Source organism: Hippichthys cyanospilos, chromosome 16, assembly GCF_059441005.1.
Source record: "Hippichthys cyanospilos isolate Australia breed blue-spotted pipefish chromosome 16, RoL_Hcya_1.0, whole genome shotgun sequence".
In the NCBI taxonomy this organism is placed as follows: domain Eukaryota; kingdom Metazoa; phylum Chordata; class Actinopteri; order Syngnathiformes; family Syngnathidae; genus Hippichthys; species Hippichthys cyanospilos.
The window spans coordinates 13,260,175-13,288,174 of NC_142384.1; the positions used below are offsets into that span (position 1 = coordinate 13,260,175).

General features: G+C 40.8%; 1 protein-coding gene across 1 annotated transcript in view; it reads left to right on the plus strand.

Moving 5' to 3' along the window:
• The window catches only part of cacna1ha (calcium voltage-gated channel subunit alpha1 Ha), a 34,124-nt gene extending 6,128 nt beyond the window's left edge, over positions 1-27,996 (plus strand). Inside the window, exons 6-36 of the mRNA XM_088436615.1 lie at positions 1,007-1,099; positions 2,143-2,381; positions 2,757-3,289; positions 4,646-4,812; positions 4,921-5,115; positions 6,126-6,277; positions 6,624-6,809; positions 6,880-6,997; positions 7,653-7,808; positions 9,080-9,167; positions 9,254-9,531; positions 10,060-10,431; positions 12,015-12,118; positions 12,201-12,324; positions 12,713-12,781; positions 13,401-13,585; positions 13,976-14,102; positions 14,263-14,388; positions 14,563-14,652; positions 15,075-15,267; positions 17,549-17,700; positions 17,863-17,972; positions 18,048-18,181; positions 18,700-18,770; positions 19,356-19,434; positions 19,849-19,970; positions 20,716-20,874; positions 20,987-21,148; positions 21,286-21,454; positions 21,946-22,103; positions 22,374-27,996. Coding sequence (XP_088292741.1) covers positions 1,007-1,099; positions 2,143-2,381; positions 2,757-3,289; positions 4,646-4,812; positions 4,921-5,115; positions 6,126-6,277; positions 6,624-6,809; positions 6,880-6,997; positions 7,653-7,808; positions 9,080-9,167; positions 9,254-9,531; positions 10,060-10,431; positions 12,015-12,118; positions 12,201-12,324; positions 12,713-12,781; positions 13,401-13,585; positions 13,976-14,102; positions 14,263-14,388; positions 14,563-14,652; positions 15,075-15,267; positions 17,549-17,700; positions 17,863-17,972; positions 18,048-18,181; positions 18,700-18,770; positions 19,356-19,434; positions 19,849-19,970; positions 20,716-20,874; positions 20,987-21,148; positions 21,286-21,454; positions 21,946-22,103; positions 22,374-23,705 — 6,243 coding nt within the window. The 3' untranslated portion in view covers positions 23,706-27,996. The remainder of the gene's footprint in view (positions 1-1,006; positions 1,100-2,142; positions 2,382-2,756; positions 3,290-4,645; positions 4,813-4,920; positions 5,116-6,125; positions 6,278-6,623; positions 6,810-6,879; positions 6,998-7,652; positions 7,809-9,079; positions 9,168-9,253; positions 9,532-10,059; positions 10,432-12,014; positions 12,119-12,200; positions 12,325-12,712; positions 12,782-13,400; positions 13,586-13,975; positions 14,103-14,262; positions 14,389-14,562; positions 14,653-15,074; positions 15,268-17,548; positions 17,701-17,862; positions 17,973-18,047; positions 18,182-18,699; positions 18,771-19,355; positions 19,435-19,848; positions 19,971-20,715; positions 20,875-20,986; positions 21,149-21,285; positions 21,455-21,945; positions 22,104-22,373) is intronic.
• Positions 27,997-28,000: the final 4 nt, after the last annotated feature.

Consider the following 28,000-nt stretch of genomic DNA (forward strand, 5'->3'; position numbering starts at 1 on the left):
GCACATTTGTTGCAGGATTTAATGGGCTAATGCTTTGCTAACTTCAGTATTTCTTACCTCTAAAGGAGTTCAAAAGTAGTCTCTCTCCCTTCTTAAATAAGCAATGCCCTTTGTGACTGTCTTCCCTTCATGCGTGTACAATATCACGATATACCATTTACTTTAGTCACATGACCTGAGAACACGATTTACATTCGTATGTTCTCATGAAAGTGCATGAGAAAATGTCGCTTTTTGTAACATGTTTTTTTTACAGCTTGTGTACAAAAGGTTTGTATTCTGTATGGACATGTTATAGTTTTGCATGAAAATGAGGGGGTGATTGATTTAAAATGGTGTGCCATTTAAAGTGACATTTAAATTGAAATTGTGCTTATTTAACGAATTTTAATCCCTGAAGGTGCTCTGTAAATTAGCAGATTTGAATAAAAATTCATTTGAACTATACCAGCGCTCACACTAAACATGTCAATCTTAATGATACAATGTCATTTATTTTTCCAATCCAATTACCCATTTATTGCCAATCGACATGTAAAAGACATCTGATCGTGTGTAATACAATTGCAATACAATACAACAATTCCATTTTTACATGAAAATCCAGATATTTGCATAGGTGAAAATCCTGTACTTGCAGTATTTCTTTTCATATTTTTATTTATTTATTTATTTATTTTACATGACATTGTTGCACGGCCAGGGTTGTTTTGGCTCTAATGTGGTAAGCAGGCAGAGGTGTAAATGGTGAGGTGTGAGTTTATTATCAGCTTGGCTGAGCTCAGCCGCTGATTTCAGGCGTCAGCATCCCAAGTGCTCATTAGTACGCCGACTCCACCAAGTAGCTGTGTCAGTCCTTTGATGCATGCATGCACACACACACGCACACACACGCACATATTACCAAAAACAAACAGTGTATAGTTTATTTGTAATAAACAATATTGGGCCAAATTATGCATCAAAAACACTTTTAAGGGTATTAATGTGTACTTCTTTCTTTCAGGTCATCACACTGGAAGGATGGGTGGATATCATGTACTATGTCATGGATGCTCATTCATTCTACAATTTTATATATTTTATACTGCTCATTATTGTAAGTAACTGTTATCTTTGCTATTATGTAGAAACATAGCTATGAACGTCAGCACACAAATACCCTTTTTTTTAAAGATGTAAAAAAATGGACTGTAACATGTCAATATCAATGACAAAATGAGGCAAAATACAGTTTATTCTACCATTATATATATATATATATATATATATATATATATATATACACACACATTTGAGGTGTGCTCATATCTCTTTAGAATTATAGATGTGAAAACAAAACCTTAACTGAACTTAGAGGTTGAATCAAAGACACAAACACTGAACTCAGCACTTAGAAGTACACGTGCATTTCTCCAATACCATTCATTTCACTCGACTTTGTAGCAAATGCATTATTGGTCCCAATTTGCATATGTTTAACATGTAGCTCCATGGAAGGTGTGTTTGTGTACGTGCAGTTCAATTCTTTGTTGTGAAACCCAGAATAACCTTTCCAAGCTTGGCTTTGAGCACAGTTTCCTTCTGCTGTACCGTGTCCTCTTCTAACACTTATAATTTCCCTTATCATGCTTTTGTGTAGCTTTTCAAAGATCCCAGCTTAAGCGATATTTTGCGAGCGCTATGAGCTTGCTGTCTGCTTGTCGTTTGATGTGAAAGTGCTTATTATGCGTTTGGAAAAGAGTAGGGGAAATTGGGACAAAAAATAGGCTGTTTGGGGATGCTGAAAAAGCATGATGATAAATTATAGAAAATAAGAACATAGAAAAAAAAAGCTCAGGTCATGCATATCACTTATCTTTGTCCTAGTTAATAACTAATGGCCACGACATGTCAAATAAGCATTTTGATTAATGACTAACTTCCTGTTCAAGACATATCTTCATTTTTATGAGGTTTTATTGTGTTCCAACGATAAGTTGTCTCTTTTATTATCATCATCATCGTTTAGCGAATCTCTCTGAATCTTAATTAAATTTAGACCATAATATTACTCACACCACTAACATAGACTAGTAAATATTTTTTTTTTCATTATCCTATGGTGATGGTTATCAACATGCTTCTTTATCTTCAAAACAGGTGGGCTCTTTCTTCATGATCAACTTGTGCCTCGTGGTCATCGCCACCCAGTTCTCAGAGACAAAGCAACGGGAGAACGCTCTTATGCGGGAACAGCGTGCTCGCTACATGTCCAATGATTCTACGCTTGCCAGTTACAGTGAGCCAGGCTCATGCTATGAGGAGATGCTGCGCTACATTAGTCACCTTTATCGCAAGTTAACACGCAGAATGCAGAGGATATACTCTGGGTGGCACAGGTCAGACATTGACACTATAAATCACAGAGTATTTTGAAAAATTTGTCAAGAACACAATATAGACACAAAAAAAGACATTATGTTCTGCCCGACCTTCTGATTTGAAAGTTGTGGTAACTGTTTGCCGTTGAAGCATGGAGATGGAGTGTAAACATTTTTGGCAGGCGAATCGATTCACATAATTTTAAATGTATCCAAACATATTGAAATTTGTTCTAGCATCTTTGCAATTACTTGGAAATTGACTTCTGAAGACAGTCAAACCTATTTGAAAATAAATTTGTGTGTACTTGCATACATGTGAATCTGCTTGCGTGAACATACTTGTAAATGCATTTGTAAATGCTACGTTCTTTCAATTTTTTTCTCCACCAGTAAACGTCGTAAAAAAGTGAATCCCAATGGCAGTGGTGGAGGCAGTAATGGCGGCGGTAATGGACATGGCCACGGTTCTAGCAGAGGCTCTGGACCAAGTAGCGCTTTGTGGTTGAGGCCAATTCACAGCCTGCTGCAGCATCATCAGCACCAGCACTGCCGGCTCCCCAACGGGGGGCAGCACATGAGCACCGTGGCGGGATCTGAACATTTGGCCGGAGAAGGAGGCGTCGGAGGAGCCGTGGAACTGGAGATGAAGTCACTTCCTGTTAGTAAAGGAAGTCGAAACGGAAACAGCGGCGGCGGCAATCAATCGGTCGTCTCCCAAGGCATGGGGGCCTTGCTCAGAAGACTAAACGGAGGGATGAATTACCCTACCATCCTGCCCTCGTTTGTGTGCAGCTACAGCAGCAAGACACCGCCACCTCACTCGCAGCATGGCGGATGCAGTCCAGATCAGCATCCGACAAACCACTCCACAGCCGAACACGCAGAAAAACTCAACAAGCTCTACCAACTTGTGGGACAGCACAGTAAGAAGACACACACTCCAACAGTGCATGCAGACAACTTTTGGCTAATGGGACAAGTAGCCTCCCTATTCTTCCTTCAATCATATAAACACTTAATTGTCTTACCTACTACTTGTTCAAGCGACACAGAATTTGAAGACGGTGAAAACCGTGGCATAGCTCTTGATTCCACAAACTTTTGACCTTTTAACACACGTAGTCTATTTACAATAAATTACTGAACAGGATATTTTTCTCCAAATTTTCTCGGTGTTTGAGGTGTCAAAACTAAGTCATTTATTGATTTTATTAATATTTTTTTTTAAATTTCAGTCAACATTTTCATTGGACTATACTTATTCATACACCGGAAAACCCCTGCGAAAAGTGAAATCTGCAACCTCATTGACATCGCATGTACATAAATAAAGTTTATGAAATGTGTTTAGTAAAACCTCCCGACCTTACTTTCCCATGCCCAGTGATCTCATACCTATGATATGCTCATTGGACAGTCTTTTTTGGTCTTATTTTTCAATGCATAGCAGGGTGCGCTTGTGCCCAGAGAGCGCTGCTCACTAACTCGGGTAGAAGCCTCATTTAGATGTACCTGCATTTTTCTGAGTAGTGATTTATGGCTCATAATTTATGTTGTGCTTATTTCCCAAGTTGCCAAAAACATTTGGTGATGAATTCCGAGATATTGCATTACGTTACAGCACATGCACAGCCACTGAATGAGATATGAGCTGTAGGGTTGTCTTATCATTACATTCATTTCCTTACACCAAGTCTGCCAGCAGATTCGTTTTATGTGCATAACCAGCTCAATGCAGAGGATCCTGCTATGGTTTTCACGTGTACTTTGACGAAACCGTAGTACCAACGTGGGGGAAATAAGAAGTGACCCCAGACATCTAGCGCACGTCCACACACAGTGATTATGCTCATTTTAAGGTAGACAGCAATCAATTCCTGACTACATTTAGAATTTTGAACAAAGTGCGAGCACCTTTGTGTCACATCAATTACTCCTTGATGAAGGCAGTTTATATAGTAAAACAACTAATCATATATCATCTTTATCTGTGAGACTGTGGTCTGCGGCCCCAGACAGCAATTTCCTTTCCAACGAGGTCGAGCCATCGTTGTCATTCGCGAGCTGTGAATCCAAAGTCCATTTATTCATCACCACATTTTCACCTTAATCTTTACGCTTCTGACACTTTTGGCTGCTGCTCACATATTAATCAAAAAGTATGTGTTAGGAAGGTTACGATACAGGCTTTGGCCATTACATTTCAAACGTGAAAGACACACAGTGTTATGTGACTGCCTTATGCAACGAGTGACCCTTTCCCATCATGCCCCTGGCAGGTCATCAGAGTGTGCTGTACCAGCTGGCAGGCGTGGTACCCAGTCCACTGCTTCTGGAACTACTGAGCTGCCCACTCTGTGCCCGAAGCTTGGAGACCTTGGAATTGGACTTGGGTGACTTGGAAGGTTGCAAGGGAGAAGCCGATGGACCGCATGATTTCCCCCAGGTCACTTTGCTTGGCAAACGACTGCCGAAAAGAGAGAGTGGACATTTTTAAGCGTTGATAGACTTCATTAGAGTTTAATGGTGACGGTTCCTTTGTTTGAACTTTCAGGGAGGAGATTTGAGAAGCGGGAGAAGTCGGGGAAGACGACACGGCACTCTCGAGTACAAGAACGGAGCACTTCGAGCATGGATGAAATTCAGGGAGAAATTGAAAAGAATAGTGGAGAGCAAATACTTTAACAGAGGGATCATGATCGCCATCCTCGTCAACACCCTCAGCATGGGGATAGAGTACCATGAACAGGCAAGCATTAATTTGGGAAAATAATTAACATTTCATAAAGCGTTACACAAGTAACTCAATAAATCAGTTAACGCGGGTATATATAACACAGATATAGTATTCATTTTTATTTGCTTTCAACTTTGGAAAAAAGAGTAGGGCTGACTCTTGTATTTTTAGACTGCTTTAGTTAACAAAGCAACGTCTAAAAAGTCATGGATGCTTGAGTTTGGAACCACTAACTGAATGTTTTTATTAGATAATGTCCTCATATTTTGGCCAAAGAGTGTGTTTCCTTTTCCGTTTTGAATATCTCCCTCCTTTGCTCACAAATACTGACTGTCTCGCAAGAGTGTGTTTGCATGTGATTGTGTGTCTGTGCTCCTGTCATAGACATTAGGAATGACAAGGAAACCGTGAACTTATTACACACATAGACTCAGATGTTACATAAGTGTTCTCCTCGGTCAGTATTCCTTTTATGAGTGCATACTTGTGTGCAGAGGTGTAGGAATGTTGGAAAGCAGACTGTTTGCATGTATGCGCATGGTCAAAGTGAGACAAGAAGAGAATTAAACAGAGATTGAGGCAGGATGTTTATTCTCATGTCGACTAAGTAGTGGCATTGCAAGTATGTTGCGCATGCGCACCATCACTTAAAATTTGAAATTTATCAAGATTTTGTGTTCTGAAAACATTCAACAACAACTGAGCAACTATGTTATGTGGCGTATGATATATTCCATAATAAAGTGTATAGTTGTAGCATGTTCCTGACTGCAGGCCCTCACTTGTGGGTTAAGTGGAACATATCAGTGTTGATACATTTGAGCTTTTTCTGCTCCATTTGATGGATTGGGCCTGACTGCCGCTTGGGAACTTGATTGATAATAGCTTGATTTAGGGCACGCTCTCCAAAGAGCTTCCCAGCTTTAGAGTGTAATGATTTAGTTACTTATTCTTTTGGGGTCTTGATTTTTTTTTTCCCCCACCTTGATCCCTAACCTACTTTTATTTTCACGTTCCTGCAGCCGGAAGAGTTGACGGATGTGCTGGAGATCAGCAACATCGTCTTCACTAGCATGTTTGTTTTGGAGATGGGTTTCATGCTACTGGCTTTTGGCCTGTTTGGATACATCAGAAATCCATACAATATTTTTGACAGCATCATCGTTATCATCAGGTAATCCGCCTGGTTTTTATCCTCGAAAAATTGATTTCACCCTAGGCCACTGCATTTGCTATCAAGAGTCACTCTATCCATCTTTGTAATGTTCTGACCGACTCGTAATGAAGTCATGAATCAGTCCAGAACTGCTGCATAATGCATAAAATAACCCAACATAAAATAATGTAATGATTCTAAGATAAACATGTTAAAGAATTTAATAATATGCACATAAAGTCAACTTCTGATGGAGTCCTTTATTATCACAAGTCTCTCGTTGACATGAAGAACAATTGAAAGTAAGCTCTGTCTCTAGTTGACAAAACGATAATATATTTTGTACTTTATTGTTGCTTGTCAGTGTGTGGGAGATAATTGGTCAAGCTGATGGCGGGTTGTCAGTCCTGCGCACTTTCCGCCTGCTTCGAGTTCTCAAGTTGGTTCGCTTCCTTCCTGCACTGAGGAGACAACTTGTCGTCCTGATGAAGACAATGGATAATGTGGCTACTTTCTGCATGCTTCTGATGCTCTTCATCTTCACCTTTAGGCACGTATTACTTGGGTTTAAAAAAAAAAAAAGATCTGTTCTGATCGACTTTTTTGCCATTTCTCAACAGCATACTAGGGATGCATCTGTTTGGTTGCAAGTTCAGTCTTCAGACAGATGATGGAGACACCATTCCTGACCGCAAGAACTTTGACACACTATTGTGGGCAATTGTCACCGTATTCCAGGTCAGTTGCAGTCGAAAGGTTTTCAGTGTCATGCTAATATTCAAGTATACTTTTAAAATATGACATCACTCATTTTGTATCTTACCCAAGTCACGGCGTGCCAACATCAAAACGTGAAACTTGAGTGCGTTTGCGTGCTTAAGATTCATCCTCATCGGCTCCATGACTGTCATGTCCAATAGTACTGTATACTTGCTGTAGTTTTGTGCACAAAACACACAAGCTAGTCGAACACACGCGGATGCAGCCGAGCTCACAGTGCAGTGAAATACTTCCCCGCCATGGGGTTTGAGTGGGCCGAAAGCTTTCATGCTGCATCGTGAACAGTGTCCTAGTTTTAAATGCTTTCATCTCAAGCATTGGTTTAAAAGCTACTCCACGTAAACACACTCACACGCACACACACATTCTCACATAGACCTTGCTTGTCATCTTATAGTAATCCCTAGTGGAAAAAAAAAAAGTTTAAGTACAGTTGCATGGTAGCGGTAAAAGTCTTCTTAATTTGAAGAAACCCTAAGTAGTAAAAGTTGTTAATTTTTGCTGTATGTTTTGAAGACCTACATAATTCACTTTGTTTTGATGGTTTTTGATTTCCCCAGTTCTCACGCTTGTGGGAAAATAACAGTGAACTTGGTCTTTAATGAATGTGCAGATTCTAACCCAGGAGGATTGGAACGTGGTTTTGTATAACGGTATGGCTTCTACCTCCCCATGGGCGGCTCTCTACTTTGTTGCTCTGATGACATTTGGGAACTACGTGCTTTTCAACTTGTTGGTTGCCATCTTGGTTGAGGGATTTCAGGCTGAGGTGAGTAACGTTTACCTTAAGGTGCTTTCAAGGAACACCTGCTGATACGATTCAGTGTCCAGTACAAAACAAAACAAAACAAAACAAAAAAATGTACTTGATGTCATCCTTTCACATCAACTGTGTTAATATCATATATACTCACTTTTGATTGTCACCGTCACAGAAGAATTGATTTTCGTTTTGTGAATTTAATTTGCAGTGGTTGATTGCACTGCACTGTATCATAAGATTGCTTCTAGTGTTTTGTCTATCTTATTTAGCTTCACGAGAGACTTTGTACCGGAATTGTCCTACATTGTATCCGAATGTACAGACAATTGCCCGGCCAAGGTGGGTTTACTCTGATAGCTCTGCCGTGACAAGAGAGAAGAGATTTATGTTCACTTGCGAACAACAACTCTCATTCACAGCAGTGTTCAGTGCTACGGCCTTGTCTTGCTGTTAATAAACTCCCAGTTGAGCCATTCGGGGGCCACAGGTGCAGCCTCTCAATTACAGAAATGTCACATCAAGTGAGGGATTACTGTTTTTAAAAGAGGGCAAAAGGATGAAGATTACTGTCAAGTGGTACTGCAAATGCTAATCAATTTGATGATCAATCTCTTCCGACCTGGTTACGGCATGCTCCAGTGGAGAAGAGCCCACCTCCAGGCACAGAACTCGGCAACACTGTTTTATTCACTGGTCCTAAACCTTTTGAATATTTTAACTGCACCAAATTGACACACTTTACTCACTCCATGCATTTTTTTTAGTCAATTTTTATTTTCAAATTGAGAGAAAAGTTAACTCCACTCAGGACTTTTTGAGCCTGTGAGGAAAATATTTCGAAGACCTCCTCAATTCCATTGACATTGAATTCCATTGTGAAGGGAAAAATCTGGGCCCCCCTGCTGAAGTTTCTGCCCCCGTGAATTGCAGTAGGTGATGGATGTATGTTACATGATCTTTAGGAGTTTCTGAGAAAATATCTACACCTAGAATGTTTTTAAGTAGTTTTTTTGTACTCATTTACCAATGCTTTGCACTAGTAAGTGTTTACTTGGCTGAAAAAACAATCACAAAGTCAAACAATACTGCAAAAGTGATTGAGACCACTTGTTTAAACCAAGAGCAATATAAAAAGAGTATCGACTATGACACCAAAAAATATAGCTTTTTTTTTCCATTTGCAAACTGTAAATTACGTCTGGAAAAATGTTTTTTTTTTCTGAATTAAACTTATGTTGAGCAAGTTCATTTAAACGTGAATTTAATATGTGTCTTAGGGTGATGCAAATCGCTCCGAGTCAGATGATGACAAAAAGTCAGACAACTTTGAAGAAGATGAGAAAGTAGAGCAGCTCAGAGACACCGGTAAGTGAAATATTAGTTCATTTATTCATTTTCATCTCAGCCAATGCTTCATTACAAAAAAAAAATGTCACCTATCTCCTCCCCAGAGCTAAAGATGTATACTCTGATGATGACGGCCAACGGTCATGTCGACCCTCGGAGTTCGATGGCTCCTCCCATAATCATGCGAACAGCTGCCACGCCCATGCCCACTCCAAAGAGCTCTTTAGGCCCAGAGTCTTACTTGGAAGATGAGGTCATGGCCAGAGAGGGAGTCCTACAATATGGAGAGGTCGGACCTCCCGAAACAGGGACTGATCACCAAGAGTCTCGGCGTGGAAGCTCCACCTCTATGGATGCCTTAACGTGTGATCAGAGATCTTTGGTGAGCTTCAAACCAATGACCGATTCCACCAAAAAGGACTATAGTGGTTATTTCTACTTTCCTAAAAGGCCCTTCATCATAACTGTTAAATTTGTCAATAAATCGAGAAGTAGGCAAAAAAATCAAATTCCCCATCGTGAAGGACAATCGCCTTAATTATGTTCACAGCAGTTGTTTCTTATGTAAGTAGAGAACGACTGTTTACATCATTAACATTGACAAGAACGTCTTTAAAAAGACACTCAGTTACCTCATTTATTATGCTTTTAAGTCACTTACTAAACCATGCATGGCTGCCCTTAGTCACTGTAATGGAAGTCTAAATAAACACATCATTACTCATTACATCGCTTCGGGTTAAATAACATGGGAAACTAATAATGTTTGAATTACACTGTTACTGTCTTTGCCGGGACCGTCAACCCAACTCAAAAATGTTTGAATTTAGTTTCAAGTAGTTTAAAGTAGATTCAACGGGTCACCTTATTTTCAGAGTCCTCAAAATCTTTTTTTTTTTTCAAACTCCAGAGCCACTCCAGTCCGGCTCGCCGCTCCCCTCTCCTCCCCCGTGGATCCAGCTCATGGGGAAGCCGTCGCTCCAGCTGGAACAGCCTGGGACGGGCGCCGAGCCTCAAAAGACGAGACACCAGTGGCGAAAGAGAGAGTCTGTTGTCCGGAGAAAGAGGAGATGAGGAAGATGGCCTGGATGACAATGCCGATGCTGGCGGCTATGACAACAGAATCCAGCCGGAGCCCTTGGAGCTCCTGCAGGCGTCCACTTTGTGCCCTGCCATCGTGGCCCAATACGGCGACTGCAATGGGGGAAGCATGACTTACAATTCCAACGTGAACACTGACTCCAAAGATGACTCCTTGCCTGAAGATGACATCGATGATGACGTAAGTCGCCATGAGTCTTAGCTATCAGAACGTCTGTTTTGTGTGTATGTAATAGAATCTTTCTGATCGATGTGTACAGTGGGACTGAGCCTAATCTCGGTTAACAAAATGTGTGGTAGTTGAGGCCCTCCCCCGTTAAGGTGTGTAGAGTTGTCTATAGATGCTGCAAGATGATACTACATCTGTCTAAATGAATCTCGTCAACTCAGTTTATTCATTATCACTACTGGGTGCTTTGCATTTATGTGGTAGGCTAACGAAGCTGCTTCTGTGTTAAGTAAGCTACTTCATTCAAAGACTGTATATCGCTCTATCAAAGGTGACATTGGGTTGTTGTTTTAAAGGTGTACCCATCATCGGACCAACGTGTACATGTTCCTCTATTTGATTGTCTTAGTTCCCCTTTTTGTCCCTCACCGGCTTTTGTACTTTTCTCATTTGTTCATTCGGTGCAAAGCTCCAAGTGTAAATGTAATGCGTATTCAGGCAACAAAATTATATACCCCACAGTGGTTGTGGATGACCTCTGTCTCGACAGGTGGGTGGTTTTATTGGCTGTAAATTGAATTTAGTAAGTTGTAAAATGTGCTGAAACCCAGGCCTCCTCCTGGGCATACTGACCCTTCTGTCACTGGGCACATGCAAGTGGGAGTGTGTTTGAGTGTGCACTTGAAAGAGGATGCATCAGTGCACATATGATGTCCCAGCTTAAATGTGTCAGTGGTTATCCGAGCAGCAGGCTCCTTTCACTCACTCATTTGGGAGCGCACATAAAAATGCCAAATTGCCAAAGCGCTGTATCTTCAAATTTATTTTATTTCTCTGAGCGCCCTGTTGGATGCAGAGTTTGACCATTTGCTATCTACTGACCTATTGGTAATCTTTTAAAATCTTTTTTACTTTCTAATATAGGCCTTTTCCCGGATGGTACATATTCTTACTGGCTGATCTTAAAGGGGTAGTGCATTTATTTAGCCACTTTCAACAGATAACTAAATTATTTTTCAGCGACAATTACTACTTTTAAAACCACATTTTGCCACACGTTGCCGACTGAAGATGACATCACATGTGCTGGAGGCTCAGCTATTGACCAATCGCAGCTCAGCTTTCGCACATCACATGACCAGCAGGTGAACTGTTATCGATCCAATACTTGAGCACAGGTGATGTCGTTCTCAGTCGACAGCAGGTGGAAATTGTGTTTGTAAAGGCATTAATTGTACATGAAAAATCGTTTAGGGAAATAATTATAGACAAAATATTCATATTTTTCGCTGAGAATGACAAAATAAGTGGACTATCCCTTATGTTATGGGCAGTGCAGTGAGTAGTGACCATATTTATCCGTTTCATACAACAGACACATTGAGACGTGTACAGAATATTTGTATAAATTCAGTGAAATTGGATTCTTTATCTTGGCTCTTCTCTTAATCCTCACAACACACAAACGTGTCATTGTACTCTTTGTGGTTGTCAACCACTGATTTTAATATCAACACCAACGTGATAGCCTTTCATTTACAGTACGTGTGTTGAATAACAAGCTTATATTGACATGCAATGTCTGACTCATGCAGAGTTCTCTTTGCTTCGTGATCAAGAAGGAGCTCGGTAATATGAAACCTCGCTGGTGCAAAGAACATGAAGAATGGACCTTGTACTTGTTTTCTCCAGAGAACCCGTGAGTCTTTATTTTTTGCTTTTCTTGAAATCTTTAGGTCTTTTATTAATTCATGGATTATTTTATTTGTGTGTCTATTTAGATTTCGTGTGTGGTGCCAAAGTGTGAGCTCTCACAAAATGTTCGACCATGTGGTTCTGGTTTTCATCTTCCTCAACTGCATCACAATTGCTCTGGAGAGACCTAACATACAGCCTCACAGCACGGTAAGGCACGGTCACAGAATCTGGTTCATGTTAATCATATAATTGTTTATCCCTCCATAAATGTGTGATATGTCACTGTCCAATGAAGTCTGGGTCACTACAATAAACAAAAACAAAAAAAATCAGATTCAAACAAATATGAAAGCTACTTTAAGAAAACTATGTAATCAGTATTGGACTGGTGACCTAAATGTTGATGATTATTATTATCAATATTATTATTTTCAGTGTGAATACTTACACACATTTCACATGTGATAAATATTCCATTTTTTCAATCTATTCCCAAATGATTTTTTTTATTATTATAGTTGCGGAAGGTTGGATGCGTTGTTGTGCTGTGTTACAATCAACATGCTATTTTTTTCCCTTTTTCCTTCATCTTTAGGAGCGAATATTTCTCGGAGTGTCCAACTATGTTTTCACTGTGATTTTCCTTGCAGAGATGGCCATTAAGGTACTTCATTGTGTTTTATATCCTCACTATTAAAGAATGAAATTTAATGCATTATTATATTGAGTTATTCATGCCTGACACATTCTATAAACAGTCTTGTGAAGAATAACCCAATTTCTGTTAAAAATTAAGGGTCAGTTTTGCCAACTTTTTTATACAAAGCAACGGAAATTTGGGAGTTATTTTACATTCTAAAATTACCGGTAGGTTAGTGATAAAAACCCAATTGTGGGTCAAGAAAGGACTGACCCAATATTTGGGTGAGTTTGACCCACTTTCTGTGTTATTTTTTAAAGGGAGGAATTACAAACAAAATATTTATTGAGTTTGTCTGGTTCAAATCAACTCTTTGTTTGACTTGTTTGGAGAAAAACAATCCACAACATTTGTGGAAATAGACCCATATATTCACAGTCGTGATTATTTTCAATCCAACTGTTTTTCGAGTGTCCCTTTTTGACCCTTTGGACTAAAATGGGTTATTCCTGAACCAAATTTTCTTATAGTTCTTACAGTTCTTCATTTAATGCAAGTTGATTAAATTTAATACCCCAAAATTTCCGACCCAATATTGAGCCAACTGTTTTTAAGAATGCTGTGTTGTGTGTTTCCATGGCAGGTGGTAGCACTCGGGTTCTGCTTTGGAAAGCAAAGCTATCTTCAGTCCAGTTGGAATGTTTTGGATGGTGTGTTGGTGTTTGTGTCTCTGGTTGACATTCTGGTGTCACTGGCATATTCTGGTGGGAACCGGATCCTGGGTATCCTCCGGGTTCTGCGCTTGCTTCGCACACTGCGCCCACTCAGGTACATAGTGTGTTTGCACATTTGTAAGATCCAACGTGTCCTTAGAGGGAACCCAAGCATGCAGACATTACTACAGTTGGTCACGTTTAAGATATTGTTATGACTGTAAATATACTAAATATTTAATACGTGCACTGACCTTAGGAAGTTGCCATTACTTTGCATGGGCTATGTGATTCCATGGCATACATTCAGAGAAAAATATAAACTGTGTAGTACTAGCAATGAATAAAAAATGTGACATGCAATGTGAATCACGCGTGAGGAGTGTAGAGAAACTTTGGTGATTAATGCATACGATATTTTGTATTACATGAAGGAGCTTTTTGAAGTTGCACCAAAAATATGCCTTCTTTCTCTGAAACGTTTTGTTTTGTCAACGAATCTTAGGGTGATCAGTCGGGCGCCAGGATTGAAATTAGTCGTGGAGACCCTCATCACTTCTCTTCGGCCCATTGGCAACATTGTTCTGATCTGCTGCGCGTTCTTCATTGTTTTTGGCATCTTGGGAGTGCAGGTAAGTAAACATGCTGTGATCGTGATCAGCAACAAAACCAATGCGTGCGAATGTGTTTTTGCGAATGTTTACAATGTTCTTATATAGTCTTGAAATAGACAGATGGAAAATTATGGATAAGTGTTGTTCAAATGACATCTTGGCTCTTTCTGTTTTGCAGCTATTCAAAGGGAAATTCTTCCACTGTGAAGGTGTTAACACTAAAAACATCACCAACAAGTCAGACTGCCTGCAAGCTAATTACAGCTGGATACGAAGAAAATACAACTTTGATAACCTGATTCAGGTATGGGTGGAACTATACAGGAATGAAGACCTCTAATGTCAGCTTTCGCAAAATACTGCAAGTGGTTTCAAAGACATGTGTGATGACAAATATGTATTTACAGGGAATTCTATAAAGGGCCAAACAGAGGGTCCCGTGTGTGTTAACCTTCATTTTCTCTTTTTTCCCATCCAGGCTCTGATGTCTTTGTTTGTCCTGTCGTGTAAAGATGGCTGGGTCAATATTATGTATGATGGCCTGGACGCAGTGGGAGTGGACCAACAGGTAAAGTGATCTACTGGAGTGGTTCTCAAATGAGGTTACGTGTACCCCTGGGGCTATGTGAAGGCACTTTGGAGTGTATGAGATTTTAACAGATATCAACTAATCTAATTTCATGCTTTTTAAGGCCGAGACAGGAACAGTGCAATTTTCTTTTCAAATTAAAGCAGATTTATTGGGCCATGATGCAACTTATTGCTAAATTGGTTTTTAGTGACTCCTTTGCAAAAGTTAGCTTTAGTTTATTTTGTTAGGTCGGATAAGGCGAAACAATTTTCTGGCAGACGAAATAGGAAATGTTCTTTTCTGATTTTTTTAACCATGATAAATGACTAAAAACAACACCTGATGATACCTACCGTAGACTCAAATAAATACATTGCAGCCGACAGATTGAAATAACACAAATTCTCCTGTCTTCTTAGCCCGTGAGGAACCACAACCCATGGATGCTGCTCTACTTCATCTCCTTCCTGCTCATCGTCAGCTTTTTTGTGCTCAACATGTTCGTCGGCGTGGTGGTGGAGAATTTCCACAAGTGCCGGCAAGACCAGGAAGAGGAGGAAGCCCGCTTACGGGAGGAGAAGAGGCTCAAAATCATAGAAAAAAAGCGCAGGAGTAAGGAGAATGGAGGGGCTGGTCGGTAGTCTATTTTTCTGAGCACTGCCTGCTTTCAGAGCCTGACAAAAAAAAAAAAAACGACTTGAAGGGAAAATCTCAGACGTCCATTAATGAAACTAGGGAGAGTTTTACAGACTGGCGAGCTCACACTAACAGTGAATACTGGCAAGGCGTGGGCTGCACCACTCTGTTGCATGTAATTGCATGACTGCTGCCCAACCTTCCCTTAACACTGCATGCCAAACCACAGGAAATCTAATCTTGCATCTCAAGTCACCCATGATGATAACATGTGCATGCTCAACCTTTTTTAACCAATAAAACCAAGACAAGACAGAAGGGATGTTAAATAGCGGATAGCCAACTCCTAGTTTTTATTCTAATTCAAGGTTTGTTTGTTTTTTTTTTCTTAAAAACAGTAAAATACAAAAAAAGAAAAAAAAACTGCTTTCCCTGCATGCAATTACAGTTTGGGCGCCCACGTCGCTCACTGGAGTGTTGGGCATTTCAAAAGCGAATGTCCTCTCGTCCTACTTTGTGCGAGCCAGAGGCACCTCGTTACACGGGAAGGACGTTTCCTGCTAACGTGCTTTGACTGGCAGACTCAGAAACATAGCAGATGCTGTTACGGCTATATGCAATGAGTTAGCATATATGCTTGTGCAAATTGCTTCTTGCTGGCAGAAAACAAGTACATTGACACATCTAATGCTTTTCTCACTGGTCTAAAGGTTTTGTACATTGACACGATTTTTTTGGGAATGTTCGGCCATCCCTTGAACAAGACGTTTTAGATGACTGTCAGCAATTCAGATGCTTGTTAAAAGCTCATGTGGCTGTTCAACTTGACACTATCCAACACGAAAATCGAAATGAAGATGTTTGGCTCCACAAAAAAAAAAAAAAGTGTGTTGTTGAACAAAGCCTCAGTGAGCCCTTTCAATCATATAACATCTGTTTAACATAGAAGGCATGTAAGCATGTTGAAGACAGACGTACACTCGTGCATACATTCCATATCATTCATTTGGACAAGTGAATGTGCAAAACAAAATCAATGTTATTCAATTTGTGTAACAGTAACAGTTGATGGAATTATCCCACCCAGCCATAGTTGAAAATACATTGAAATGACGTCACTTGTTTCCATTCAAAAAACGTCTAAATATGGTTGAAAAATAAACAATAAAGAGTAGCTTTTTAATCACTATTTTTGGACTAAATTTGGACCCGCATTATAAAACATAACTCAGTTTTCAATGGATATTTCTGAACTAAATCAAGTCTAAGATATACAGACCAGATTTAATCAAAATCCAACGCCCACAAGATGTCTGGTGCCGGGTGGGATTTACTTTAAAGGCAATAATGATTTGCTTGTGTTAAAAATATTTCTGAGTGTCAAACACTATACTCTTTAATATATGCATATACATAGTATTATTGTTTTCATGGTGGTACAAACTATTTATATATATATATATATATATATATATATATATATATATATATATATATATATATATATATATATATATATATATATATATATATATATATATATGCTTTGTACCATCAAGAAAACAATAATTTTCTGTTCTATTGGACAGTAATTATTTTTAACGTTTTATTAAAGTAGTTGTAGTTCTTTACAACCACAACTTTGATTTGTAGTTAGAGATGATGCACTGAAATTACTTACAGACGTAAAAAAAAAGGAGTCAGATTTCCTCAATTGGACCAAAAATCACATGTAACAATTTAGATTGATTCGTTTAGAAATGTTATCTATAATAACTACTCCCGTTTGGACCTCCTGGCCATCTTTATGCAGATTATAGCTGCTTCATGCAGATATCTCATGTCCTGCTTTACTTGCAAAAGCAGTGGTGTGCTCTGAATGTCTTCAGGATGGGGCTGAAAATTACTGGTACACGTCTAAAAAAAAAAAAAACTCAAAAATAGCTTTTCATTGGGGCATTATATCACTCCAGTTTTGCAGAAACTTACAGTATGCACCTCTAACTTGCTTTGGGAGATGTCTGAAGTGTAAAAATGAGCCCCAGAACTCCCGTTACTGTAAAACATAACTTGAAGTACTGAAGTGTACCCCTGTTGTATTACTTAAGAGTAGAATTTCAGAAAAAGTTGGATGGTTGCTATCCTTTGCCCTACAGGTTTCAGAGCACACTGCTGGGCTCATCAAACCTTTGACAGACACATTTGATTTCTTTCTCACGCTTCTTTCTTTGTTGGGTTTTGACTGTCTGTGCTCCAGAGGCCAAGCAGAGGCCGTACTACGCCGATTACTCCAGCCCGCGTTTGACCATCCATACACTGTGCACCAGTCACTACCTGGACCTCTTTATCACGTTTATCATATGCATCAATGTGTTCACCATGAGCATCGAGCACTACAGTCAGCCACAGGTGAGGTGCACTTAAACATTATATCTGAATGTCTTCAAATGTTCAGTTTAAATTCACGGTTTTGTTTTCCATTGTTTTTCACGAGAGGACATTCGCAATGAGTCAATGCAGCAACATTTCAGGGATGCGCAAACATGATTTTGTTTGCATGTGTGTGTCCAGTATTTGGAGGAGGTTTTGAAGTACTGTAACTACGTGTTTACCTTCATCTTCGTCATCGAGGCCCTGCTGAAACTCGTGGCGTTTGGGATACATAGATTTTTCCGAGACAGGTAACAATATTTAAACGTTCAACACGGCTTCAAAAGAAATGATTTCTGATCTGTTTTATTCTGTTGTTTGTTTAGGTGGAACCAGCTGGATATCGCTATCGTGGCATTGTCCATCATGGGCATCATCCTGGAGGAGCTGAAAATGAGCGCAGCCCTCCCTATAAATCCTACCATCATCCGAATTATGAGAGTGCTGAGGATAGCGCGAGGTAGGCACACTTACACATAGCGGCAAGCTTCACTTTGTTTGGATTTTGACAGTTTTCCCCGCAGGAAATAATAGAACGAGGATGAATCTGCTGTACTGTATAGTGTATAGTGATTCAGTCCACCTATGCAGTGTGTGTATAATTCCTAACAAAAATCAGATTTAACCAAGGAGAAATTAGTAAGTAGTAACAGTAAGTAAGTAACTGTATATACGTTTTGTGACGTTTTTGTAGCTTTGTGCCGTGATTTTTTTCTGTGTATTAAGAATAAATGCAGGCTCAATCTAGGTTGGGAGACATAATCATTATGGTTTTTCTCTCTGAATGCGTAAATAGAAGCAATTTTCACAACATCAACTATAAAAGGCCAGATGAATGAACATGGCAGGCTTGCCTTTTCTTGGAGGATGTAGCCCTCACAGTATGACAGGCACTGAGAAGCAAATTGGCCAAAAGACATCAGTGACCTCATTGTGTAAAGTGCACTGTTGAAGGCATCTCCATTGTCTTTTCTGCAGTACTTAAACTCTTGAAGATGGCCACAGGCATGAGATCTCTGCTGGACACTGTCATGCAAGCGCTGCCACAGGTAGGTTGTTTGTTTCTTTTTTTTTTTTTTTTAGTCTATTTATGGCCATCCGGGTGGATTTCATGCCTGGTTCAGGGAGAAGCTGAAAGTGTATGATGCACATGTAGTTACCGACTTGATTGCTCAGCTCTTTTCTAAATGTCATGTGCACGAGGGGTTACTGAGTGCAAAGGAAGACGCAAACTAAAAAGAACATCAAATACCAGCTTACATTCTGCTCCTAATATAAATATCAATGTTTAACAGTAAAATGGACTATTATGCAGCAGCGCAAGCTGAAACTGGACTGTAAAATATCTCTTATTACTATGATGATAATGATTTGAAGCTTTACTGGGGAATATCTAAAAATACAAGTGGGCAGGAGATTAACATATTCATAAAATAGGCACGGTTCGACTGATTACTTTGAATCATTCTGCTTTCATTTTGTAACTGAGATAAAGAGCAAAAAAAAAAAAAAGTGGCCAATGCAAAGTAAAAAAAGATCGATTAAAACCCTTCATTTTCCACAAAAGTTAATCCCGGTTGGCAATGGCGCATTCACTCTGTTGGAAAGAGAACTAACGTCTATTTTACCTCCAGGTGGGAAATCTTGGTCTCCTCTTCATGCTGCTTTTCTTCATCTATGCCGCCCTGGGAGTGGAGCTCTTTGGCAAGCTTGGTATGTCAAAACACGTCACTCTGCTCCCATCTGCTCCTCTGCCACGATAATATTAGGGAGCTGTTCCCTGATGGAACAAAATCTAATTTGTGTCATCACGTTTATTTACAATTAGCTTCCTCAATAGACCATACACACCAAATACATTTTTTTTTCTCACACAAAAACACCCGGGGATTGACTTTGACATCGCAAAAATATCACATTTCTTTGTTTTTCATTTCGGTTCATTTTCGACAAGTTTATTTATTTATTTATTGTGGGATGGAACCAATTGAATATATTACGAAGGGAGAGTCCGAAAAATGTAACATTGAAATGTTCACCACACTTTTGGGGGCATTCTTTGGCGGGTTCAAACCGTCCGCATTTGTGTTCTCTTAATGAATAAAACTGTACTTGTGTGTCTATTAGAGTGCAATGACAACAATCCCTGTGAGGGCCTGAGCCGTCACGCCACCTTTGAAAATTTTGGGATGGCCTTCCTCACACTGTTTCGGGTCTCTACTGGCGACAACTGGAATGGCATTATGAAAGTATGAATACACATATTTTTGCACGCACTTGCACACTCACACGATAGAAACGACCTCCAAAACCAATTATGGAATAATAAAGAACTGAGCAGTCTAAGCACTTTCACATCTTGACTTTTACTTGACAAAAAAATGTAATTTATGATGTTATCCCAGACGATGTGAATCATATTAGGGAGACAATGTTATTAAAGACAAGGACAATCTGAGAAACTGACTGAGACTTCAAGATGGTGCTCAAGTGCAATAAAACCCATGGATTTGGGAGGAGTTTTCAGGAACTAATCCTGAGGTGATGCTTCAATTGAAATGAGGTTATTCAGTAGATATAAAGTTGCAAATGTAGGTCAATGCTTACGATAGTGTTTCGGGTAGAATTTAAAGACGTTCCTGGCCTTGACACCACACCACAGATGCAACTAAAATCATAAAGGAGAGCAATGGAGAATAAACAGAATGCAAAACTGAGGTCATGATATCCCCTTTTGTCCAATATTTTGCCTATAATATGAAAATGAAATACATCTAAGTTTCTAACTCAGGCAAAGATAACTTACCAACATCAAAGGCAAGGCAAAGAGGAAAAGAAAAATGAAGAAGCATCTGCAATGTCAGTTTTGTCCTTAGTCTAGCTGTGAAATGAATAAATATACACCCCATATGTCCAGCATTCTAAAATGGTTTCAAGGCTCATACGTTACGGTACAAATTGATAGTCTTGACTTTGTATGGTTACTTTCCTCAGGACACGTTACGAGAATGTCTCCCAGAAGAGGGTCACTGTCTCACCTACCTGCCGTGGGTCTCTCCAATATACTTTGTCACCTTTGTGCTCATGGCCCAGTTTGTGCTGGTTAATGTGGTGGTGGCCGTGCTGATGAAGCATCTGGAAGAGAGCAACAAGGTACACCTTTGGACCTGACTTTTGACTCATCGGTCGTGTTTGCTGCTCTCATTCATCATTTTGATTGACCCTCAAAATTTCCGTGTTTACCACGGCATGTTTATTGCTATAGGAGGCGAAAGAGGATGCTGAAATGGATGCAGAAATTGCAATGGAAATGGCTATGGAGCAGCAGCGCAAATTGAGCGCCACTTCGAGCAACAGCTCAGTAGCGGGCACCTTTGTTGGGCCTTGTCCACAATCACCTGGCCAGGTATCGGCCACTTCTCATTTGGTACATTCTTTTAAAAACATCGTCAAGCAAGAAAAGATTTTTTGGGTTCGCTTTGAAATGTCTTAGTTCTCATGAAGTAGGACTCAACCGGCAACAGCTAATATCATTTAACAAGTGGTCTTTGTCTCCCTCTGTAGGAAGAAGAGGTGAAGTGCGACGTGAATGCTGAGCAAGCATCTGAGAAGATGTCAGTATCCAGGATGCATTCTCTACCTAACGACAGCTACATGTTCCGACCTGTGAGACCTGCTAGCGCTCCTTACCCTCTGGAGGAAGTGGACGTCGGTGCTCAGGACCAACATACAGGTAACGGATCTGTTCTGTGACTAGAAAAAAAAAAGTTTTGGATCAGTGGCTGGTTGTCTATTAGGTACACAGTACATTTCTAGAGTACATTTTACTCCAGTTTAAACAGTTAAATTTACACTTGGATTTTTGCTCTTTAAGTCAAAATTTTTACTTTTAAATTATACTCAAATGTGGTCTTTTTAGATTAAATAGTAGTGATGGGAATATCAAGATAGATGAAGCACTTGTGAGATGTTTTTATTCAACAAACGGACCTCTTCATTTAAAGATGAATGCGTGAGCAGTGGAAATGCTTTCATTTTTACTGCACTAGCCACCAGGAGTGACATCTAAAGGAGTATAAAATATCACAAGTGCTTCGTGAAGCTTCATTTGGGATTAACTAGTTGATTACTAAGGGAAAGTCAGAAATTGTTTATTGAAATGCAGAAAAGTCATGGTGTTAAAAAGGTAAAGCAAAACAACACTAACCAAACTTTTCCCATCAGGTTCACTGACGTCTGTCCGGTCGCAGCCGTGTGAGAGTCGCGCTCTGCTGCAGGTTCCTGATGTTTCCCCTGTGCACCCGCGGCTGCTCCCTTCAGTCAATCTGCCTCGCATTGCCCCGCCCACGCCCCACCCCTCTCCTCGGGCTCTGCGCAGACAGGTGAGAGAGGCTCACTAGTTGTTGTCTTGAAAGTGCTAAAGGGTGTCTTGTTTGGAATGGTCCAGGTTCTGAGGTTGCAGATTGCGCCTATTTTTAAAAAGGGCTTTAAAAATAAAAAATGCAATCATCATCAGGGGAAAGACCCAATTTGCAGGGCTGCACTCATTCCAGTTTTTTTTTAAACCAAAAATGGCACAAATGTGATTCCATATAAAAGCAATTTGTTGCTCTTAATATTGCTAGCACGTAAACCTGGATTTGATTTTGCAGGTGGCAGTCAAAGTGGATTCTGTGGAAGTCCAAACTTGTGAGCAACAAGAGAGGCCGAACCCCGTCCACCTTCCTCTTCCGTCCCCTTCATCGCGTCCACCCCCTAACCCCGCCCCCTCTCCTCTGCCTCCTCCCCCTCCCTCCTCCCCCTCAACTCTTTCCCTCCCACCCTGCCCCCCTTCTCCATTTCCACTGCCTCCCCCGTCTCCGTCTCCCCTTCCTTCTTTACTGTCGTCCCCGGCCTCTCTCCCTCCTCCCCCGTCCTCCCCCTCCCTTCTCCTCCCGCCGCCTCGCTCTCCGCGCTTCCCATTGCGCACCGCCAGCCTCCATCGGCCCCGACCGCCCTCCGCCGCCTCGCTTTTCGACCCGGCTGATGAGGAGGTGTGTCACATCACCAGTTTGGCTCGCCGCAGGCAGATTGCTGAACTAGGAGGCGGACGGGACAGCAGTAGCAAAACGGGTCGAAGCCACTCCCTCTCGCCATACACCGACTCCGCCTCATCCCCTCCCTCCTCTTCGTTACCTCGGCCGTCGTCCAGGAGCCTGCTGGGAGCGGAATTGAAAGACCGGGACTTTAGGAAGGGCTTCGGCGCTGACCCGCAAAAGCCGTCGTTGCTGTCCGCCGGTTACCTGGACGACCATCGCCGCCACTCCATTGAGGTGTGCCTCCCGCAAGACGGCGCCGCGAGCGATGACCGACACTTTAAGGTGGAGCTTCACAAAGGGAAGGGCAGTTTCCCAATGAGGGTGCAGTCAGTGGGAGGTGGACACCGGAAGAAGAAAACCAGCCCCCCTTGCATATCCATCCACCCGCCTTCAGAAAGAGAGCCCCCGCCCTCGCCCCCAAAACTGGCGGACTGCAGCATGATGCTGAGACGAAGGACGCCGTCTTACGACTTGACGGCGCACGCGCAGTCCAACAAGCAAGACGTCTTCGCCGATCCTCAGCCGCGCTCGCCGATGCATCGGGCGCTCACGCCCGTCCACGCACCGATTCAAACGCGCTCGCAGAGCTCCACGCCCTCACCCGCGTACACGCCTCCGCTCCCGTCGGCCTCTGCGCACCCCCCGATCCCCATCAGCCCCAACATCTTCATCCAGCCTCACGCACCTCTGGTCCCGAGGCCTTTCGCGCAGACGCGCCCCGTCTCGCCCGCCGCCAGGAACTCCGCCCACTCGCGGGACCGCATCCCCTTACCCCAATTCACTTTCGACCAACCGCAGTCCAGATGCTTGTCGGACGCAGATCCGGCGCCGTGCGCTTCACCTTTCGACGCCCAACTGGGAACCGGTGCTGGATTCACCGCAAAGAACCGGAGGACCGCCCAATGAACATCAGGGCGAGGGATCGAATCGTTCCAAAATCTCCCGAGCCGGAGAACATGTTGACCTCAGGAGTATTGGGAAGAGTTTCTTTGAGAGAGGGATTGGTTTGTTTTTACCATCCCCCGACGGGCAGATAGACAACCCACCTATCACAGAATCGCAAACACCGGATCCGTCCGGAATCCGGATCGGCGGCACCGAAAAGCGAAGGACTAAAGCCACCTAACTCTGTAGCCAAAGTTTTCTTTTTCTTTTTTTTTGATGCACTGTCTGCACCCACGTGAGCCAATCAGGAAGCAGCGTCTGGCTGACAACCTCTGACCTTTACAGGAGGTGGTTTATGAAGCGCAAGCGTGGGGCGGGATTGTGGGATATGCAACTTCAGGTTTTCTACAGAAGTTCTGCTTGCCCCTCCTCTGCTCCTTGATCACATTGATCCGAGCAGGTGCGTGCGTATCCGTGTGTGCGTCCGAATGAGTCTTTGTACGTTTTCCTACGTCTGCCGTCGTCGTCGTCGCCATGTTTTTCTTACGCCTCTTTCTTGACCGAGAGGGGGAGCAGGACAGAGCTGTAGTGTACGTTTTTCTGTGTATCTGTGCAGTGTAAATAAAGAAAATACTTTATTCGGTCAGATTAAAATAGCTCTATACATATGCACATATTTTTATAGAGATCTAAAGTGTTTTTTGCACACGAGTTTGCATTTCAAGTTGCTTATTTTTCCTCCGTTATCCTCTTGTGAATGTACGTTTCCTTTGAAAACCCGGAGCGGGAGAGGAATGGTGGAGGCACGTTTTCCTCCTTAGGGCGACAGAGGATTTCGTTTTATTTTTCTATTTTTTACAAATAAGAGAATCATATGTATGTGGTGTATTTCTGTAGTTTTGTCTCAAACTTATGTAGTTGGTGTCTTGATTGCAGGCTTCAAGAGCGGGCTCAGTGATGCAAGTCGAATTTATCGGAAATTCTACACTGTACACGTTTTGGATGGAAGGAAGCAGCAAAAAAATTAATCTCAAATATAGTAGGTGTGTATACTCAAACGCCGTATTCGTTTTACATCTTTGGCGTACCATATGAAGAAAACACCAGACTCAAGTCAAACCATGGGGAATCGCAACTGCTGCTGGAGTTAATCGTTAAACCTATAACAGAAAAGTTTTGAAAATCGTCTCTATGAGAAGACTATAAGAAAAAAATGCCTGTAATGACGAGTCAGATTTGGTAGTTTAGAGCTAGTCTTTGAAACAATATATAGATTTTTTGATTTTTTTGATTAATTCCATGATTTTTCTCACGTAACTGTCTTACAAAATTTGTAGAAAATTTGAAAAAGTTAAAAAAAAATTGTAATCGCTTGACAGCACATTTAAATTCTACATCAGAACAAAACAGGTTTTGGTAAACATGTTGAAATCTTTATTTTATCTATTAAACGTAAAAGTACTGCCAATTGCTGAATGCTGTTCGAGCTCTGATTTGTTCGCACCAGTATTTCCGTGTTTACCTGGAATGGAGGGAAAAAAAGAACCCTTCAATTTTAAAGACAAAAAATGATGTCATTTTGAAACAACAGTTTAATATCTAACCGCCATAAAAATTAAAATTATTCAATATTCTAGGTTTCAACTGCTTCCATTTCCTGTCCTATGATCCGCAATTTGCCAGTACACCTTTGTGCTGATTTCAAGCGACCACAGAAAATAAACCAAAGAAAAAACAAAACTTGTGAAATTACTCACTGAGCTGCAGTCGTGTGAGATATGCAAAACTTTTCTAAGTTTTGTACAACTTTAACAGACGTGGATTATAAAAAAAAATCTCCGTATCTTGTAATCGGGAATTAATTAGCCCTAATGTTCCAATTATGCTAAAAATGTACTCTCCTTTTGCATCATCAAATTAATTTCTCTTTTGTGGAGCTTTAACACAACAGACTAAATAAATAAACCCATGAACCTCCTATCAAGTTTGAACTTGTCTGTTGCATCACTGAGCCGTCCTGCTGAATCAGCTGTGACCCCATGAAGTGTTTCTGTACATCTAAAGACAACCAAACGTACTCACTAGATATGTGTAGCCAGAGTGCAATAATATTACTATATATTTATACATACATGGAGAACATAGTAATCCACACCACCACACTCTTATGTTCATACATATCGTCAGAACTATAGTATACATTTTTTACAGGAGGATTGGCAGTTTATGATACTTCTGGCCTTCTGCATGCAGATGGTGGCCGGCGGCAGCGTAACGTACTGTATATTTCTCCGAACGCTCAGGCTTAAATTCCACTTGTTTTATTGTAAGCAGAGAAAGCGAGTGAGAAACGCATCCTTCGGATGGGCGTAACGGGAACCGAGACGGATGCGACTTGAATTTGTAGTGGTGACGTATTGTTTACTTGAAAATGCTATATTTATTGATGAACTCGAACGGGATTTGAAATATGTTGAGGGTTCGGTGGCGAAATACAGCATTTTCAGTGCAGCGTGTTTGTGGAGTATGTTGGAGCAGGACTCGCAATGATGCTTCTGTTGCTACAAAAGTAGTCCATCTTAGTTGACTTATTTGTTTTTCGATATTCGACTTCAAGCTTTAGAACACGTTGAAACAACATTTTGGACGCAATGGCCGCAAAAAAAAAATGGCAGTCAAACAAACTGACTAACACCATTTTAAGCCATACAGTACATGGCAAAGCACAATATGTATATACTGTATAATATTTCACTTTGTCCTCCGTCACACAAGCAAGAAGAATATTTGAAAGTTAATTTGAGGAAAAAAACAATCCATTGTTAGTTTTATAAGCATAATTAGTGATAATCGCATATGGAAAGAGTTTCAATACCATCGTACAGTGTGTTTTTATTTCGTCATTTGGACCACCATCTTGCTCGTTTAGAAATGAAAAAAAATACTTCTAATGATGCCTTAAAATTTGGAATTTAATTGGGTTCATCTTTTGGAAGGTTTTAAGTGTGATGGATGACTATCGAATCATCTACTATTCCATTGCTGTCCACTCCTGTCGTGTTCTAAACGTAAAAAAAAAAATGATCTGGCTTCCAAAATGGGAAGAAAAGATGAAGTCATATTGTAATTGTTAGTCTACGCTATGTGCCCATGGCTCATTTGCTTTTGGTGTAACTTTCATTTCTTCAGTTTATATGTATGTATAAGAAAACAAAATGGCTCCTGGACTATTGGAATATGATCTCAAGAAATGTAGTCGATGGATTCTGACTTGTTGCTTTCTGCCAAACGTCCTGTTTTGTTTTCATGTCTTCTTGCACAGATTGTGGCTCATGCGAGGTCTTAAGTCTTTGTTTGGACCTATTGCAGTCCAGTCTAATCTACATTTTGCCATAAGCAACTTCTTAGTTGGCTAGAGTGACTGCATCTTTTTTTTTTTTTTAACTTTTTACAGATCTTTGGATCTCAGTATTTAACTCCTGTTTTTGAGGAACCAGTCTAGGACAATTGCATGTTCTAATTTAGAAAAAGAAAAAAAACTTTGGGAAAGAATTATCTTGATGTTTTAGAGCTTTTAATATTTGCAACTGTTTCCATATGTAGACTACCTAAGCACTGGGCTCTAATTAATTGGTATCTTCCATAGAACTAATTAAAACAAGACCCTCTTCTTTATTGTCCAATGCAATACTGGGTGGTTGCTGTATGAGGACACCTCGTCATTATACAGTTTTATAGCGAGACCTGTTGCTCCGGGAGATCAGAACCAACAGTCTTTAATTGTTAAGGTGAACCTTTTTTTTCACTTTAGCTTTTCCTCCTACTACTCTCAACATATTAGAACTGAAGACTTGATACATTATATATTTGACGTAGGAATAGCCTAATCCCTTATGGTCTGTAAAAGCCTATAGCAATGTTATGCTACATTGTTCTGGTTTGACAATGATTTAGCCTCATAGAGAAGATGATGATCTTCAATACAACAAGGTTTCGGACGCGCTGAAATTTTTGCAAATTTGAATGGGACAAACCGTGTGTCTTGTTGTCTTTCTTCTCCCTATTGAATCCTTTGAGTGGCTGGTCCAGGCACCCCTAAACCCCCAGGCCTTATAAAGAGGGGAGTTGGTGTCTTGAGAAAGTCTGCAATAAAGTTCTTTCCACCAATGAAGGACTGAGAGAGGAAAGGCCAGTGGAGGCACTCTCCATGCTCTATCTTTGATGATTACTGTGTGATGGCCTCATTGTCCTGGAAGATGTTCCCTGTCAAATAAAGAAAAAAATACAAGGTTTTTTTTTCATTTAAATGAAATATT